This window comes from Durio zibethinus, chromosome 23 (genome assembly GCF_047325235.1).
Source record: "Durio zibethinus cultivar Kanyao isolate XHJ-2024 chromosome 23, ASM4732523v1, whole genome shotgun sequence".
Lineage (NCBI taxonomy): Eukaryota > Viridiplantae > Streptophyta > Magnoliopsida > Malvales > Malvaceae > Durio > Durio zibethinus.
Window position 1 is genome coordinate 3,593,547 of NC_143184.1, and position 18,561 is coordinate 3,612,107.

Consider the following 18,561-nt stretch of genomic DNA (forward strand, 5'->3'; position numbering starts at 1 on the left):
TTATTCCTAATGACCTCGACTGTCCGCCCTTATCTGTAAAAGAAAAAAAAAAAACTCACTAAATTATTGAAAAAAAATTATTAAATTAAATATTTAGATCCAATAGCATTCATTATTGTGAAATTACTCATTTATTTATATTTTGCTATAAAAAATATTTATGTAAATATAAAAAAGTGAGTTGATTATATTTTTAGCATGAGTTCTGACAAAACTGTACAAATTGTCTTAAAAAATTAAATATAAGAATTTTAGTCTAAACTTTTAAATAATATATTATTTTAATTCAAATTCTAATATTTTTAACTTAATTCACTTATAATATATTTAATCAATATAATTTTGTTATACACATATTATTTGTTAAATAAAAATGCTAAATATTTTGCAAAAATTTTTATGTGAATATCACATGACAAAAAATAATTGATTGATTTTAGACAATTTTAACAATTAAAATAAAAAATATTATATTTTTAATTTATATTAAAAAATATTGAAAGTATGTATGATGAATATATTATTTGATAATATTAGTTAAAAGTCATATATATAAGCTATATAGTTATTGAGATTAAAGTTTGGATTAATGTAATATATAATTTGAAAATTCATGTATAAATCATACGTTATTTAAAAATTTAAGATTTCAATTACATATTTATTTTTTAAATATTAATTTATACTTTTTCTGTCTCTAAGTTTTTTGTTCACTTTTTTTTTGGATGTCTCAAAATTATATTTTATATTTTTGAACATTTAAAAACTTTATTTTTTATATTTTAAAATTATATTTTTAAAATTTTTTATTTTTTGATATTAAAAATTAGGAAATTTTAAATTTATAAAAAATTTAAAATTAAATATTAAATATATTAGAATCAAAGTTTTTTTTTTTTTTTTTCTAAATCCATAAAAAATAATATATGATAAATATTTTAAGATGGAGAGAATATGTAAGTAATTGACTTGAAAAACTTTCCTGAAGAAAATTCACTCACCCAATTAAGAAAGTGGAAAAGCTCGAGGACGTAATGAAAACATATTCAAGAAATTATGGCCCTTTCCCCGCTGTTTCCTAACATTAACATAGCGTGGTAATAATGCTAAGACTAAATAAACTTTCACAACTGTAAGATTTTCCAGTTCTGCTGTTATTTTGGCGGAGAAGAAAAACCAAAATTTCCGTGAAGAATTCAAGCAAAAGGTGCAATAAATGTTAGCAATTAATGAAGGTACCAACACTACTGCCCGCCTGTTTCGACAAATACATTAACAACGGCCCTGAAACTGGCTTCCCTCTCTCCTTTCCTACCCTTAAATTCATGACACTTCTCGCAGGGTTTCATGATTTCACTTTGTAAGCAACATCCTTTCCTTCTTTGCTTTCCTCGTAAACTCTCGGGTATCTTCACTTTCTTGTAAGCAGCAGTTTCTGGTTTTTGTTTTTGTTTTTTTTTTGTTTGCTTTGTTCTCAACGGTTTTCTAACGGTTGGTTAATTTGCTTTTGGGTCATGATATATGTTAGTGTCCACTTGATTTTCATGTTTTAATTTCTGTCAGCAGGTGAAAGTTTTAGAAGTGAATTTAGTACATGTTAGTTTGATTCCCATATATTTTTTGTCCAAATTGTTTAGCACCATTAATGACTTTTAATTTTCTTTTATAGATATTTGTCATTTACCTTACTGAAATGCTATTGATGAACTTTATTGGGAGCGAAGATTTGATTCCTTATTTTCCTTTTCATTGACCTGTTAGCTCAATGTTTGTTGCTGTATGTTGAACTATACTTGGTTTTTTTTTTTTTTTTGGACTTTTGGAAGCCTCTTTATGTACTAAGAGTTTTCCCTGCACAGGTTCTGTATAGGAAATAATGAAGGTCTTTTCTGCTAAGGTGGAAGATGGAAGAGAAGGACAAGATGGGAAGCCATCCATTGGTCCCGTATATCGTAACCTACTAGCCAAGAATGGATATCCTTCACCTGATCATGATATGTCTACTGCTTGGACTCTTTTCAGGTAACTGTTTATGTTGCACTATTGTTTGGAATTATTATTATTATTATTATCAAGTCTCTTTCATATGGATTTCAGCTACTTGTTCTATTGATACAACCTGATAAAACAGAATTATGCTTAATATTTTCCATTAAATTTGTCATATGCTAGATTTTAAAGATGAAGGAAAAGCTATGTTACTGTTACATTAACAACTCGAGGCAAATTCCTAAAAAGAAAAAAGAAAAAAAAAAAAGAAAAACATCTCAAGGCAATGAAATGATACTGGATGATATTAAAAAATACCTGCAGGAAGGCCTTATCTAGTATGTGATTAGACTAATACAGTTGCAAGCTCACTTAGTGGTAACTTTGACCTAGATTATCCTTGCACAAACTAAGTATCTTAGCATACTAGAAATTTTCTTTTCTTTTTGACAACAGTAAGGATCTTACTGTGCAGTTCATCCGTTCAGAAGCACCCTGGAAACAGGATGCTTGGATGGCGAAATATTGTTGATGGGAAGGTAAAATTAATGTTCAAAAGAAGATTTCAGTATTTGTACCAGATTTCGCACTAGTTGCTTTTTGACTTTGTTTATTCTTTAGGTGGGCCCTTATATCTGGAAAACATACAAGGAAGTTTATGATGAAATTCTGCACATTGGTTCTGCATTGCGAGCATCTGGTGCTGAACCTGTAAGCATAAATATGTCTATTTTCTGAGGCCTTGTAATTATTAAGGGAAATTTTGAAACAAAGGGATTTCAGTTTGTACTCTGATCTTTTCTCTCTACTGTTTTATTTACATACGTGTGGCAGGGATGTCGGGTTGGGATTTATGGAGCAAACTGCCCGCAGTGGATTATGGCGATGGAGGTATGCTTTCAGACTTTCTGTGTGAAGTGTTTTACTGAAGTTTTTAAGTAATAAGTCTGCTTTTTCCGTCCTCATGGGTATCCTGACGGCTATTATATCAAATATGAGAATCTTTTTAAAAGTAGTGCGCTTGCAAGTGTCCTTTAGGCACTCCTTAGAACGGCTCCATAACTTTTATCCTTTTCCAATTTTTGTAGGCCTGCGGTGCCCACAGTTTGGTTTGTGTGCCTCTCTATGATACACTGGGTAACTGCCTCTTGAGAAATTTCCTTCTTTTGGAGCAAATTTTATCACCTCTTTCTGCTGAAGAAGCTTTTCTTTTTGCTTTTTATAATTTGATTGTTTGACATTTGAGATTCTTCATGGATCCCATTGTCTATTGCAATTGCAACAGGCAACTTTGGGGCTAACATGTACATAAGCAGTTCAAGCCCCATTATAGTGAGATCTTTTCTGCTTAATAAGTTAGTTTACCTAGAAGCTTAGTTGATATTTGCTGAAGGTATCTCAACACTTGCATAAATTTAAGTACCGAAAAAAAGATATTTGCGGAAGGTGTTTCCATCACACATGATGATGTACATACATTTTGAACCATCAGGATGACTGGCAGGTTCCTCTCCCCTGCTATTTGTGGGTTTCACTGTTGATTTGAATAGTATAGAATATTCAACTCCTTTTGCACTCTAGTCCAGATGATACAATTGAACTAAACAGCATTCTGCTTGATAGCAACATCAATCAGTGTATTGCTAGGCGTGCTGCCACATGTTTTTCTGAGATTAGTCCTACATAATTCAGTTCCTTGATTGAAGAGCATCCACAGCGTAATCTTAGGATTCATCTTCTTGTAACTTGTGTGCAGGGCCTGGAGCTGTAAATTTTATTATAGATCATGCAGAGGTTGATTTTGTATTTGTACAAGACAAAAAAGTAAAAGAAGTAAGGTTTAGGTTTAACTAATGCCCTTTTCCATATTATTCCCCAGTTTCACAATCAACATTCTGATGTTGCACGTGCCTTTACAGCTTTTGAATCCAAATTGTTCGTCTGCTCAGCGGTTGAAAGGTGAAAAATGACTAGATAAAACTTTAGTTTGCTGGAACTGCTAGAAGGCACTGTACTGAGTTTTATTCTGGTTGCAGCAATGGTTTGCTTCACCTCATTGACCGAGGAAGACAATGCTAAGGCGTCTCAGATGGGGATTAAGACATACTCATGGACCGAGTTTCTCCACATGGTTAGGTTTCGCTCAATTTCTATATTCTGAGAGAGAGAGAGATTAATTCAACTTCCAATAAAATAAAATTTTCTTGTTCATTTTCATTTTGGGTTTGGTATGTTTTGTGACTGTTTACTCCATCCTATAACTTTCTTGTCCTATTATAGTAAGCAATGCTCAAAATTTAAATCGCATTATGGAAAACCTATGTAGAAGTACCATGGTTTTCCAAATTTTAGTCTGCTTAGATGTGAATTTCAGTAGAAATTGTAACAACTATTCCTCTATTTGACATTTTGATTTTGCATCAAAATCTATCATATTAAGATCTGATGAAACTCATTTTCACCTTTTTAAATGTTGCAACTTTTTTCATGCCATTTTTTTCCTTTCTGAAATACGTTATTACTTTTTTTTTGAAATACTATGTTAACCTTTGAGCATATTTTTTCATCAGGGAAAGGAAAATCCACAAGAGATTTCACCACCTCAACCATTTAACATTTGCACAATTATGTATACAAGTGGCACCAGTGGAGATCCTAAAGGTGTTGTGTTAACACATGAAACAATTGCAATATTTGTACACGGCATTGATCTTTTCTTGGATCAATTTGAGGACAAGGTATACTTAATCCTTGAATTTCACATAGACAATCTCTACAGATATGATTCTTCTCCTGTTGTTCAAGTACCACCAGAGTAATCTTTCTTGCTAATACTTACTTCGTGTTAAAACAGAACTGGGATTTCAAGTGTGCTTTTTGTACAAGTATAATGTTGGTTCACCTTCCTGATATATCCTTTTGTTAAGCAGATGACAGTGGATGACGTGTATTTGTCCTTCCTGCCCCTTGCTCATATCCTTGATCGCATGATTGAGGAATATTTTTTCCATAAAGGAGCATCTGTTGGCTACTATCATGGGGTATGCTGCTGAAACTCTGTTTCTTAAACATATCAGGAACTCTTTTGGGTCCCCAGTTACATGTCAAAGAATAGATAAGAGGGGAGAAAAGGGATTGGAAATGAAAAACATAGTATTCTCATGTTTGGTTGAGGAAATGTAAAAGCAAGAGGGGGATGAAGGTGGGGACGCTCCTGTCATGCACCCCCTAGGGAAGAGGGGGTGTATGTGTGTTAAGGAAGTTATGAACTTGTAATATTAATGAAGTGAAAGTCTTGTCAGGACGTCAACACTATGGAATGGTGCTTATTATGCCATATCCAGAGGCATGGTGATGATTGGATAGATAAACATAAGGTCAGAGAAAGGAGGAAAAAGAGAAAATGCGGAAGTGATTGTCTGTGTCCACAAACCGAAAGTTCACTTATGATTTTCCTTATTAAGTCAAATGTGCTTGATTAGTCATAATTTTTGTTCAAATCCATTATTAAATATTGATCATAACTTATTTTCAAAAAATGTTTGTTCCTATAGAACTTGAAGGAACTGCGAGATGACATAATGGAGTTGAAACCAACATTTCTAGCTGGTGTACCCCGAGTTTATGATATGATTCATGAAGGCAAATCATTGACAAACCTTTATCTGCTGATTGATTTTAAGTGACAATGATTCACTCATCAAAGTTAATATATTTTTTAGGTATTAAAAAAGCACTACAAGAACTCAGACCTTTGAGGAGGTGGATTTTTGATGCTCTCTACAATTAGTAAGACAGTGCTCCATCCAAATAGTAACTCAGTCCCCTGTGGTAGAAGTTCATATAGAATAACCATGATGCTGATGCATGCTTGCTTCGTTTGCAGCAAACTTTCTTGGATGAAGCGAGGGTATAAACATAAATATGCATCACCTTTAGCAGATTTGTTGGCCTTCAGAAAGGTAGTGTCTTATCTCCTTTAAAAACTTATCTTCTAAACAGAAAATTACCATGCATCTATGTTCAAAATTGTCGAACCTTGATTAATGGGTCTAGATCCTATAAAGACTGGTTCATCGAGTTTGCATTATTCAAAATGGCTGTAAATTTTCAGTGCTACTTTATATTTGGCTTTAGAATTCTGGAGACTGATCCAAACCAAGCTAATTCTCCTTGAAAAGTGTATTTTTTAAGTTTTGGGGAAAATAAACTCTCCGCTATCTAACGTACTGTCATCTTTCTTTTCCATTTCACAAGGTCAAAGCTAAGTTAGGAGGTCGGATTCGATTGTTATTATCTGGAGGTGCACCATTGAGCTCTGAAGTAGAAGAATTCCTGCGGGTCACTTGTTGTGCCTTTGTTGTCCAAGGCTATGGTAAATTCCTGCCTATAGAAGTATAGAAAAAAAAAAAGAACAGGCTATCAAGGTTCTATTAAAACGGGGGAAAGAACAAGGAAAGAAATGAATGTGTTGGTTGGCAGAAAGTGTAAATTCTGCTGCAGTTCCTAGCATTTTTTTGAAGAAAATAAATTATTATGATGACTTTTTTCTTAATTCACCTTCAAAACAACAATTTAGCTATATCCTATAACACTTTCATGCTAAAACATCTTGGATATTTTCATTTTTCTTTCCCTATTTAAAGCATGACTGCTTATTACTGTTTGGTGCATATGTTGCCTTGACGGTTACTCTAGGCAGAATGATGATCAGATACATAATTGTTATACATTTTTTATGCCTATTGAACAATTTGCATTGCCCTTCGTATAGGATTGACAGAAACTTGTGGAGCTTGCACTATTGGTTTTCCGGATGAGATGTGCATGGTTGGTGCTGTTGGGGCCCCAGCCGTCTACAATGAGTTACGCCTAGAGGAGGTTTCAGACATGGGCTACAATCCACTCGGAAATCCTCCCTTTGGTGAGATATGCGTGAGAGGAAAGACTATTTTCTCCGAGTATTATAAAAATCCTGAACTGACAAGAGAATCTTTCAAGGATGGATGGTTTCATACAGGTTGGGCAGTTCAATTTCCTGTCAAACTCGTAAACTGAATTATCAATCACCAATCTTGCATTCTAATTTCATCATTCTTTGATACTCTCAGGAGACATAGGCCAAATGCTTCCTAATGGAGTTGTTAAGATTATTGATAGGAAGAAAAATCTTATTAAGCTCTCCCAGGGAGAGTATGTGGCACTTGAGTATTTGGAAAATGTTTATGGGTTCACTCCAATTGTTGATGATGTGAGCATCTCCTTTTATTAATTCATTAATTGTTTGCACAAGAAAGTAATTCAAAACCAAATTTCTCAATTCCATATAGAATAAATTATGTTTGAATAAATTATGTTTAGGTATGGGTCTATGGAAACAGCTTCAAGTCGATGCTAGTTGCTGTGGTTGTGCTACATGAAGAAAATGCTAAAAAGTGGGCAAACTTGAATGGTTACACAGGTTCACTTTCTGAGCTCTGTTCTCTCAGCAAGCTACAGAATTATGTCCTCTCAGAGCTAAAATCCACAGCTGAGAAAAACAAGGTAACATCTACTTAAATTCAACCTAATACTTATTGATGAAATGAAATTTTTGGGGTAAGTTCTGTTAGTTCTTTTCCTTTTACTGTTGTGTTCTGTTCATAGTGAAATTTAAAGGCACGGATTAATGGCCTTATGCAGAATCTAAAAATAATCTGCCTATCTGCTGCTGTAACAGTTGTTTGCATGCGAAAACACAAGCCTTTAATCCGAGAAACCAATAACTTTTGTGTAAGAATTCATATAGGACTACCAGAATAAGCACCCACATTGTAAAAACCAGGGTTTCATTGTTCTAGTTGAGAACTCTAACAAGAGTAGAACATTTTTTTAAATTGTCTGCGACTTCACAGAGTGCTAATAACTGTTACTCCAAAACCAAAAGGCGGCTTGGGCCGGCGAGGAGGGATGCATTGAGCAAAACCCAAAAGTCCTCTCACTTTCCTTTCATTCCATTATATGGTTGTTTATCCACTTACTGTTTGCATCTTTTGAAAGCCAGATGAGAGGTTTTGAATTTATCAAAGGAGTCATTTTGGAACCCGTGCCCTTTGACATGGAAAGAGATCTAGTGACTGCAACATTGAAGAAAAAAAGAAACAAACTGCTTAAATATTATCAGGTAATTTGCATAATTTTGGACATTATATTCTTCAAATAGTATAGGAGACTCACAAGTTATTTTACATGATATTGAACAGGCTGAAATCGATGAGCTCTACCAAAACTTGGCTGCAAAATTATGAAGCTAAAGTTATATAGCAGGAAAAAATGTTTGTTACAGGCTGTGTTGAATGCTAATGCTTAATCTATAACATTAATAATAGTTGTTAAGAACTGGTTTTCAAGTTTAATTTCAAGAGGCGCAAGCTTGATGATTTGAGGAGGAAGATGAAATGGTTCTTAGGCTTTAATGCAATCATATTCACTATTGTATGCCCAAATAAAATCTTTACTTTTGGGTGTTTTTGTGTTTATCTTTATTTGTATTAGGCTGGCTGTTCTTTGCATTTAAATTTTACTAAAAGTTTATGTAATGCGTTCACACAAATTGCTGCAATAACAGAAAAGGCCAACGGCTGATCTCCTACGTGTGTCGATTAAGTTATTGCCTGCCATGCGCATTTTGAAAAGAACCCGAATCCTTCCTCTGAAAAATTTCCGTCATCTTTGTGCACTTTCGACGGGCGATCTCGATAGCGATATCAACAATTGCCTCCAATATAACCACTTGAACGAAGCCTCAAAGCTCTTCGACCGAAACCCAAACGCCAGCAACATATTCTTGTGCAATGCAATGATCCAACCCCACCTACAAAAAGGCCGGCAGAACAGGGGCATGACCTGTTTGATGAAATGACCCTTAAAAACCCCGTTTCTTGGAACACCTCTTTTTCGGGCTTAAACAAGAGCCAAAACCCATAGGGAGTTTATAAATGCTTTATAGAAATGGGTAGGATTGGTTTGAAACCGAATTACTGCACCATTTCGATTTTAGTTAGTATGGTTTGGGGAACAGAGTTTAAGTTATTGGTGCCTCAAATTCACGCGGTTGGTGTTTGTTTGAGGCTTAATATGAGCGTGTTTGTGGGTGTGCGTTGATGAAATGGTACGCACAAGTGGGGGATATAGAGGAGTGGGGGAGAGTGTTTGATGAGATTTTGGTAAAGAATGTTGCTTGTTAGAATGCTTTGGTTTCATTATATATGGAAGTAGGGTATTTTAAGCTGGCTCGTAGGGTATTTTATAAGATGCCGGAGAGGAATATTGTTTCTTGGACTCGATTAATGGGTACATTAGGAATAAGTGGATCAACAAAGCTAGGTCTATGTTCAATAAGATGAGTGAGAAGAATATGTTTTCTGTGATGATTAATGGATATATGCGAAGTGAAAGGTTTCAGGAGGCCTTGAAGCTGTTTGTTTTAATGTTAATGTCGGAGACGAGGCATAACCAGTTAATATTTTCAAGTGTCTTGGATGCATGTGCTGGGAGTTCTTATCTTGTTACTAGCCAGCAAGTCATTCAAGCATCCTGAAGTTTGGGACACATGAGGATTTAATATTTTCGGCTTCCCTTGTTGATATGTATGCAAAATGTGGGGATATTGGGGCTGCATTTTGCATTTTCGAGTCCATGTGAAAGAAGAATTTGGTATTATGGAATTCTTTGATAGGAGGTTATGCAAGACAAGGGCTCGGAAGAAGAGCATTGGAGGAATTTGATAGAATGATTAACGGTGGTGTCGGGCCTTATCAGATTACAATTTTTTACATTTTATTATCATGCAGGGATAATGGATTGGTTGAACAAGGTTAAAAGCACTTCAACTCCATGGACCAGAAGTATGGAATACAAGCAGGGTTGGAGCATTATGCTTGTATAGTGGAGATCTATGGGAAAGCAGGTCAGCTTGATAAAGCTGAGAAATTGGTAAGGGGATGCTTTTTAAGCTTGATGTGGTTGTTTGGGGTGCATTTGCTAGAGCCTTTTATTTGCACTCAAGTTTGGAACCTCGTAAACTTGCGACTGAAGGTATTTTAAAATTGATAATGGATTATCCTGCTGTTTATTCAGCGTTCAGAAAGATACACGATGAAACAGGGACATGGAGTACTGTTACTAAATTTAGGCTCTCGGTCGGATTGAATCTCCCGTTGAAGTGAAATGAACCTATACAGCCATGCACTACATCCTTTAATACAATAAGGCTTCTTAACTTCAAATCCTTAGCCCGACTGTTTGACTATTATAGCCTGTTGGACTTGGCATCTAGATATGTATAGATGATGTCTTGATTTGCGAGGAACTGGTATTCAGATTGCGATGGCCGCCGACTCTGGGATCTAGGTTTCTATGGGGCAAAGACAAGTTAGAAAAATGAAATAGAATAAAAGGTTCTTAATTCTTGTTCTTAAATTTTAGCAACCCCTAGTGATACGAAACATTAAAATGTTTTGACATGGGCTCATTATGCACGGTTAATTTTTGGGAAATGGGACCAAACACCAGTTGACGAGAACGAGATATTATAGGTCCAAAATCATGCTCATTTCTTTTGTTTGTCCTTTTTTTTTTTTTCATATCAATCGTTCGTTCAACAACTAAATAATAAATAACAGGTAAAAACAAATTTAGACCGACATGTAAATACAGAAAGATAGGGACAAACTTCCTATTCTTACGATGGTACAAGAAATTTCGGTATCTTCCAATTTGTCAACTAAAATATGGAATAACACGCAAATAGCACCATAGAAAAATTGAACTTCTTGTACGAGTGTAAGCTTCATCTTCTGTTCCTACTGTCCTCGCGATCCTTTTCCTTTTTCTTGTAAAGCTTTTCAAGGACACGCTTGGCTTCGCACTGTGGGAAGTTTTCAAGATCGTAATAATGTGGTGCTACATCAACTAACCTGCATTCATCAAAAAAGTGTATGTATCAATTAACCGGTGATCAAACAAAAATTTTAGAGACCCTTGTTAGGGTTCCTAAAATCCAGGAAGTCAGCGTTTTGTTCTTGGATGATGACACCAAGAAGAAACAATCACACTAGTGTGGCAACTACAAGAAAGGAGAGACTAACCATTCACCACGAATGTCTGTCACAGTGCGAATAAAATTCCGGCTTGTCAGGACATACTCATTGTAGATGACCCACTCTGGCTTGTGATCGAGGCAATTTGATGGATGCAAGTGCACCACCTGCAAAATAAATAATGCAACACACCTTGTTACATTCCACCCATGCACCTCCAAAATGGGAAAAAACATCACCAACAAAGAAAGCATGCTCAGGAAACAGAGAAAGGTGATATTGATACTGACTTGGTTGTCTTTAACTGTCAAGTAGTGTCCTGTGCGCTCCAGATGAGCTACCTGCATGAAATACCCAGCAAGCATAGCCTTTCTAATGTTGACATAGTAGTCACGGCTGTTGAAATCAGTGCTGCACAGCTTGAGGTTAAACCTGGCCATAATGCGCACCAGCTGTTGTCTAACATTATCAGCAGCCTTCAGCGCTCTATGGTTGATAAAATTCTCATAGCACCAAGACGAATCCTCATCTGCAGTTTTTTCAAAGATGGTAAGACTCTTTGATAAATTGTTGCTAGTAAATAAATTTGCGTAATCTTAGAGAACGGCATTAAGTACGTACCGTTTTGCTTGTAGGCATGGTAAACATTCAAAAGTGTGAGATGATCACCATCAATATGCCCAAACCTAGCTTTAGCTTCATCTGCAGCTTTTTGTGCCTCCCTAGGCCGTACAAAGCAATTGGGTACTAAAGAAAGAATTTAGTTATCACAGAACAGGCCCACGGTAGGTCAGCAGAGGCATACAGTCGAGACACCATTTGCTTCATGAGAGAATACTGAGAACTGCAACTATCTGCATCAGCACTTACTTAGAAATCCTATGGTGCATGCCAACCGGGGGGCATGGAACCCAGACAAGACAGTTGCTGATGACAACCTAAGACACGTTACAGCTTTAACTGTATCAATGCATACAAGCGTATGCATGCAAACAGTTAAACATCTAGTGTTGTGCACTAGCTCCCGTGCAAACACTATTGAGATAGGGACAATATCAACCATGATAGAGCCCCATGACAACTACCTCCTAAGACCTGACTCAACAAAATCAAAAAGCATGCCAGAAAACAAATAAAAGTACCTGAAAGCATGGCAGCAATTGAAAGAATCTCATTTGAACAGTTGAACTCGGAACTAACAACGAGCATCTTTGACATTTGAGGATCCAAGGGAAATTCACTCATTATCTCTCCCAACTTTGTTAAGTTCCCATCATCATCCAATGCTCCCAGGTAATTCAACACTTCCAACGCCCGCATCAATGTCTCTGGAGCAGGCGGATCCATAAAGTCGAAATGCACCAGATCATCAATTCCCAGTTTCTTCAAGGTGAGAACTGTATTTGCAAGGTTTGATCGTAATATTTCAGGATAAGTCTGCGGCTGCAGATCATTATTAAAACTCTTCTCAGTGTAGAGCCTGAAACATTTGCCAGGTTGAGTTCTTCCAGCACGTCCAGATCTTTGGTGGGCACTTGCCTTTGATATCGGAGATACCAGTAAGGACTCAACACGCACTCGTGGGTTATAAACTTTTTGTTTAGAAAACCCAGGGTCAATAACATATACAATGCCATCAATGGTCAAGGAAGTTTCAGCAATGTTGGTTGACACCACAATCTTCCTTCCAGGAGGGCCATCCTCCTTCAAAGGAGGTGGAGCAGGTTCAAAAATCTTTTGCTGCATTGCTGGTGGAAGAGTTGAATATAAAGGCACTACTTTAACAGGTCCTACTTGATCCCCCATGTTTCCAATTTCTTTTGTTATTTTGCGACAAGCATCTTCTATCTCCTCCTCTCCAGTCAGGAAAACAAGTATGTCACCAGAAGGCTCGCACATGTGTATCTGCACAACAGTACGAATTCCAGCCTCCAAGTAATCTCTTTCAGGTTCCTGGGTATAGAATATCTCCACAGGGTGTAGCCTACCAGGAACCTTCATAAGTGGTGCACCATAAAAATAACCCTGAAACTTTTCAGCCTCAAGCGTTGCACTCATAACAACAAGCTTAAGGTCAGGTCGATTCTTTAACACTTCTTTCAGAAGCCCAAATAGCACATCCGTCGCCAAAGTTCTTTCATGGGCCTCATCAAGAATAATTACTTTATACCTTTCTAAAAGAGGATCAGTCATAGCTTCCCTTAAAAGCATCCCATCTGTTAGGTACCTGCCAAGAACATAAACAAGAAAATCTTAATACTTCTCTCATTCATATCCACGTCGCAGCCAATAATACCAAATATAAGATCAAGAAAGATAAGCTTACTTTAACACAGTTCTTGCACTGCTGCAATCTTCAAAACGAATACTATAACCAACCTCCTCTCCAATAGTTACATCCATTTCTTCAGCAACACGCCGCGAAACAGACATTGCAGCAACCCTTCGCGGCTGGGTACAGGCAATCATCATTTTCCTACGCTTATCCGGAGTTTCTATATCAACGGCGTCCAATACAAACTGAGGTATCTGTATAACCAAAAAAAAAAAAACCCTAAAAATGTAACTGCCTAATTCTTTCATCAAACAGAAATCCCCAATAATTGTTCATAGGTAGTAAATCAAATTAAAAATTAAAAATTTACAGCTGCAAAAAGTAGCAACCTGAGTGGTTTTACCGCTACCGGTTTCACCGACTAAGATAAGGGTTTGATTGGCTTTCAACACTTGCAAAAACTCCTCTTTCTGTTGCCAAACAGGGAGGGTTTTCCTCTTCTCCAAAATCTCGTAATACCTTTGCGAATAAGGCCTTCCATTCCACTTGTTGATCGAGCTGTTGACGTTCATCGCCGCAAATCCTCCGCCGTTCGATTTCCCGATCTTAGCCGATGTCTCATCCACCACATCGAACAAGCTCACCTTCCTCTTCCTCTCCGTACCCATCCAAAACCCTAGACCTTATAGAAAGGGAAATTTGGATTGGGTCAGCTAAGAAAACTCCTCTTTAAAAAATGAAAACCCTAGAAGCGGAACTCAAGGTTGGGGAAAAGAGGGCGGCTAGGTTATTTGCGTCAGGTTATTACATTTATTTTAATAGCAGCAATACTTGTTATATGTTGAAAAGAAAGATCGAGAGACAGATTTACTGATTGGTCCCTACCATTTGATTAATTTACTTGGGAACCTTTTCTCGTTGACCGACAAAAAAAATCACCATGAGCCCTCTTCAAATTTAGTGATGGTTTTATTATATTACTTTTTTTAATGCTTCCCTTAAGGCCTTTGGGCCCATTTAATTGGATCTTAATAAAACGGACTTTCGAAACCATTACCCAAACTTTTTTTTATTTACTCGAGCTTTTCAATTTTTGAGTTGGCTCAGGAAGGGCAACCCAATCTTTTTCTGTAATTTTTTACCTTCTTTGGATCCAGCTTTCCTTTTTGGGTTCAATAAAATAGTCTGTTTTGCATCTAATTGAACTATCGGGCTTTGGGCCCGTACATTATATAACCTACAAAAATTTTCAATGAACAAAATTTAATTTTGATAATTTTAAATATATAAAATAAAAAAAATAGATTTAAGAAAACGTTTAAAACACTCGTGAACGTATTGGATAAACAATTAATGTTTTTTTTCCCTAAGCAAATGCATAGATGATATTATTTGGAATGAACAAATAAAATTCATAATATTTAAATGAAACATATTTGAAATTTATTTGCCTTTCTTGATTGCCTAAAACTATTGATTTTAAACATAATTTCTCATACATAAATATTGTCTAGCATAGTATTATATGTTTTTCAAATGAAATGAACTGAATTGTATTTTCATTTGGTGCCAATATATGCTAGGGCGAAGGCATATACATGAAAAAAAAAAAAAAGTTACTAGAACTTGAAATTGTAGGCAAGTCCTATCATATTGAGAAATTGCTAACACGCACAATTCAATGAACACAAAAAATAAAGTTGAAAAAAGATAAGATTTAGCATTCATTTATAAATCCATTTGCTTGACTCTAGGATGACAATTACTACTAACAACCAACAATTTGTGTTCCCTTTTGTTCAAATTGAAATCCTTTCATTTCTTTCCGGATATCCCAAATAAAAAAAAAAAAATAGTGAGTTTAGTTGGATGGACAAGAGTCTCTCATCGCATCTAAATCAAATCTAAATAAAATAGTAGTAAAAGATGGATTTACCATAAATCGTTGCTTTAACATTTTTAATTTAATGATATTTTTATTTTCTATTTAAAAAAAATTAAAATAACTTGCGTTTACATTTGAATCAAATGTTCGGATGGATGCATTTTTTTTCATAAATACAATTTTATTCTAAAAACTTTTTTTTTTTTTGGTGATATTGCAACAACTCCTTAATTATAAAATCACCAATATATCTAAAAATAAAGTAGATATATATATAAGCACCAATATAATTTTTGTATATATAAGCGCCAATATAATTAATAGAATGCTGTGTTGGATGCAAAATTAATATTTCTTCTTTTATTATTCCTTTACTGGGAGTCCTTGAGAGCCATGCATAAATGCCTAGATGATATTATTAATACTGATCTCCACCACAGGATACGAAGAAGAATTGAGTAATACGGCCAAAAAATATATAAGTATACATTATGTTACAGCTTACAACTAACTACTTACAGCTTGCAACTAACTACTTACAGCTTGCAACTAACTACTTACAGCTTACAACTAACTACTTACAGCTCAAAAGATGATCATATTCAATAAGTAGGTCCAGTGATCACGCCAAACCCAACAATCATTAACCTGATCATTACGTGTAACATTTGTTGGCAACGTCGTAAGTTTACGAGGGAAACCATTAATGTTCTTACAACAAGTTGATTCATTAGGGTTTGCTAATTAGTCCTTCGTTGCCTGCCAAGATTAAGTACTTGTCTCTTCTCGTAAGCTTGGTGCAATCAAAACCCAGAGCTTTACCAATCTCATTCTGAACATGATTAGCCACGTCAAACCTTGATCTTTCACTATGATCATGACAAGCGGACAAGCCAGATACACCTTCAAGCATTTGGACATTGTAGCTTGGTCGTGGGTTCATGAGGAAGAAAAGTGGGTCCAGGCATTTCAGGCCACCGGCTGTTGTGCCATAGAACATGCTAACATGGCTGTCCATTGCAACAGGGACTATATCTTCGCTCATCTCTGCAAATAAAGGACTGAACCTTAAGAGATAGGGCTCCCTACACGTGGTCCCTTCGGGACATACAACTAGGTCCCCCTGATTTAATAGATTTTCCATCTTTTTACGATCTTGATCACGATTCCTTGCCAATCTGACGGTTTTTATTGGAGCTAACAGCTCTGATACCCTGCTTAAACTGTAAGTAACAGCAGTGAGATCTTTCTGTAATAAAAAAGAGAGGCAGAGGGGATCCAGCAGTGTTCTATGGTTGCAAACGTAAAGGCGGCCTTTGGTTTTACGATTGTTTGAGCTTTGAAGTGAATGAGGATGCTGGGTGGTTTGCGGGATTGAAAGAAAGAGGTGCAACCCGCTGTAGGCCAACATAGGGATGGAAATCCTGTATGGAAGAATTAAGCCAATAACAGTTCTGATTATGGAAAGAGTGAAGCCAAAGGGGACCCACATGAACATGGTCAGGGTGGCCAACAGAGTTGGCTGGAAAGCCAGTCTTCCATCATGGAAAATGATTGGTTTGAGGTATTCCTCTCTTGCTACGTGTTGCCAGCTTCTTTTTTCTGCTTTTCTCACCAGGTAAATTTCCTGTTGCAACCAAATGCAATAAATTAGTAACCGGCAAACGTTATAAATTGAGAGACAGACACAACACCGAAAGAAAAAGGTGTCTTCTCTATTAACTTTCACAGTATTAAAAGTAGCAAAATCGATGATTTTTCTAATGTTTACTTTGAATGAAATACATACGTCGGCACAGGCACATCTGTTATGCAAATGATTGGCAGACAGACAAAAATATAAACCTGAATCTTCCTAGGGTGGGGGCATAGAGTCAAAACTATAAACTAAATAATTGAAGCGTTGCATGTATATTTGTTTCGGTTTTCATCAGCCACCTAAAGATTGGTATATATATTCGTTTAAAAGCTACCCAAAGTGATTTTCAAAGAAAGGACACTTGTAGAAGTTGGAAATCACCTTGCAATGAGAAAACAAATGATATTGATCAAGGGATTTCTTGAAGCCACTGATGCCAATAACTTCACAACCCAAATTTTCCCTTCCAATTATCTCCTCCAAAGCAGCCTTAATTCTTTTCTTCTCTTCCATGACTCCCAAAAAGTACCCACAAAACACCTTCAGCTCTCTTCCAACTACAAAATCAATTTCCAGGTAATCCCTCACGAAACTGTCGATCATCACTTGAGGAATATTACTGACAGCCACTTTTTTTCCTCCTTTCTTCAAAATCTCAAATGTTTCCAAGCCAACATCCTCCAAGAAGAACTTTGGCAGAACAGCACTTCCAACTCTGAAGCTGTTTTTCTTTATCCCAAAGAAGCAAACCAGGACCATTACCTTCAACCCCGTCTCTTCACTAACTAAGCATAGAAATGGGTATAAAACAAAAAGAATAAAAGCCCTTAAGAGCCCTCCTGCTTCAAAGGCCACAAGCAGGAAGTAAGGAAACAATGATGAGGACTTCAACAAAGCCTCTTCTACATTGAAGACCAGAGTTTGATTTGACAGGTTTGATCTGTGAGCAAAAGAAGGATACTTGTGATATGTACACTTGTTTGCATGGATATTGCTCACGTTTCTGTGGAGAGCTTTGGGATTCTTAGACTGTCTAAAGACAACTCCATAGAAGAAGAAAAAGAACAGGGTTTTGAAAAAGGAAAAGTACTTCATAAAAAATTTAGCCATATTCAGTTCCAACAAAAGAGTTAGTTGAGTGAAATTAAGCTAGGCATTGTTTGAAATCAGAACCTAGAGAGCTGTTTTTATACACATTTAGAGGGTATAACTGTAATATCCCAGCCCAAATAATAATTGAGCTAGACTAATACTAAAACCCATCAGTTTATTAAGACATTATTTAGTAAAAGAAAAATGGCTAAAATATTAGATGAAAGAAAACCTAACTATCGTGAAACATAAAGGAAATAGAGTTCTTCTTCTTCATCTTTCTTAGGGTTAGAGAATATGAAAAATCAAGTTGGAGATTCACAATCAGAGGCTACAATCAAGTTAATTCCTTAAAGGTGAGTACATGCCCTCTTTTTATTTGAAAAGAAATATCAAGTTAATTGCTATTATTTGGAGTTGAAGTTTTGAGAGAAAAATCAAGAAAAATCATGAAATCCTTCATTAATCTTGATGATCTATTTAGGTAAATTATTGGGCTTTGTTTATTTCATGTTTTTAAGATTTATTGATGATTATTGAATAGAATTTGAAGGCTGAAAGTAAGGATTTGAGTTTTTAAAGATTGAAGGAGAAATTCTAT

General features: G+C 35.9%; 3 protein-coding genes and 1 pseudogene across 10 annotated transcripts; 2 read left to right on the forward strand and 2 right to left on the reverse strand.

The window, feature by feature from the left end:
* Positions 1–1,243: 1,243 nt before the first annotated feature.
* LOC111314052 (long chain acyl-CoA synthetase 1-like) lies at positions 1,244–8,620 on the forward strand. Of its 8 annotated transcripts, none has more exons than XM_022915042.2 (20): positions 1,244–1,360; positions 1,860–2,022; positions 2,465–2,528; positions 2,611–2,700; positions 2,824–2,880; positions 3,078–3,126; positions 3,746–3,822; positions 3,909–3,948; positions 4,026–4,120; positions 4,560–4,727; positions 4,920–5,030; positions 5,544–5,631; positions 5,712–5,778; positions 5,876–5,951; positions 6,247–6,364; positions 6,764–7,009; positions 7,101–7,240; positions 7,351–7,533; positions 8,033–8,152; positions 8,232–8,620. In XM_022915042.2, the coding sequence occupies exons 2-20, from the start codon at positions 1,877–1,879 to the stop codon at positions 8,274–8,276; spliced, it is 1,980 nt and encodes a 659-aa protein (XP_022770777.1). In that variant the 5' UTR covers positions 1,244–1,360; positions 1,860–1,876; the 3' UTR covers positions 8,277–8,620. The 8 variants fall into 8 exon arrangements, with proteins under 8 accessions (XP_022770777.1, XP_089608998.1, XP_022770776.1 ...); XM_022915041.2 differs by having other exon boundaries at positions 1,350–1,421; XM_022915044.2 differs by having other exon boundaries at positions 1,350–1,405.
* Positions 8,621–8,647: 27 nt separating this feature from the next.
* On the forward strand, positions 8,648–10,296 carry LOC149512106 (pentatricopeptide repeat-containing protein At5g16860-like; annotated as a pseudogene).
* A 263-nt stretch (positions 10,297–10,559) lies between these two features.
* Positions 10,560–14,152, reverse strand: LOC111314050 (putative pre-mRNA-splicing factor ATP-dependent RNA helicase DEAH2). The gene is made up of 7 exons (XM_022915037.2): positions 13,734–14,152; positions 13,396–13,598; positions 12,212–13,296; positions 11,691–11,816; positions 11,360–11,598; positions 11,118–11,236; positions 10,560–10,946 (listed from the first exon to the last, which is right to left on the reverse strand). Exons 1-7 carry the CDS (start codon positions 14,010–14,012, stop codon positions 10,820–10,822), a joined length of 2,178 nt encoding a protein of 725 aa, XP_022770772.1. The 5' UTR covers positions 14,013–14,152; the 3' UTR covers positions 10,560–10,819.
* Positions 14,153–15,671: 1,519 nt separating this feature from the next.
* LOC111313384 (putative glycerol-3-phosphate acyltransferase 3) lies at positions 15,672–18,036 on the reverse strand. The gene is made up of 2 exons (XM_022914052.2): positions 17,250–18,036; positions 15,672–16,856 (listed from the first exon to the last, which is right to left on the reverse strand). The coding sequence occupies exons 1-2, from the start codon at positions 17,976–17,978 to the stop codon at positions 15,960–15,962; spliced, it is 1,626 nt and encodes a 541-aa protein (XP_022769787.1). The 5' UTR covers positions 17,979–18,036; the 3' UTR covers positions 15,672–15,959.
* Between the last annotated feature and the right edge of the window lie 525 nt (positions 18,037–18,561).

What these genes read in the sequence shown, in the direction of transcription:
- LOC111313384 (XM_022914052.2), bottom strand. Translation starts at nt 17,978, where the DNA reads ATGGCTAAATTTTTTATGAAGTACTTTTCCTTTTTCAAAACCCTGTTC. An exon ending in ATTTGTTTTCTCATTGCAAG is followed by an intron (nt 16,857 to 17,249) that starts GTGATTTCCAAC and finishes TGGTTGCAACAG; the next exon opens with GAAATTTACCTGGTGAGAAA.
- LOC111314050 (XM_022915037.2), bottom strand. Translation starts at nt 14,012, where the DNA reads ATGGGTACGGAGAGGAAGAGGAAGGTGAGCTTGTTCGATGTGGTGGAT. An exon ending in CCATGCCTACAAGCAAAACG is followed by an intron (nt 11,599 to 11,690) that starts GTACGTACTTAA and finishes AAAAAACTGCAG; the next exon opens with ATGAGGATTCGTCTTGGTGC. An exon ending in ACAGACATTCGTGGTGAATG is followed by an intron (nt 10,947 to 11,117) that starts GTTAGTCTCTCC and finishes TGATGAATGCAG; the next exon opens with GTTAGTTGATGTAGCACCAC.
- LOC111314052 (XM_022915042.2), top strand. Translation starts at nt 1,877, where the DNA reads ATGAAGGTCTTTTCTGCTAAGGTGGAAGATGGAAGAGAAGGACAAGAT. An exon ending in GGACCGAGTTTCTCCACATG is followed by an intron (nt 4,121 to 4,559) that starts GTTAGGTTTCGC and finishes TTTTTTCATCAG; the next exon opens with GGAAAGGAAAATCCACAAGA. An exon ending in CTTTGTTGTCCAAGGCTATG is followed by an intron (nt 6,365 to 6,763) that starts GTAAATTCCTGC and finishes CCCTTCGTATAG; the next exon opens with GATTGACAGAAACTTGTGGA.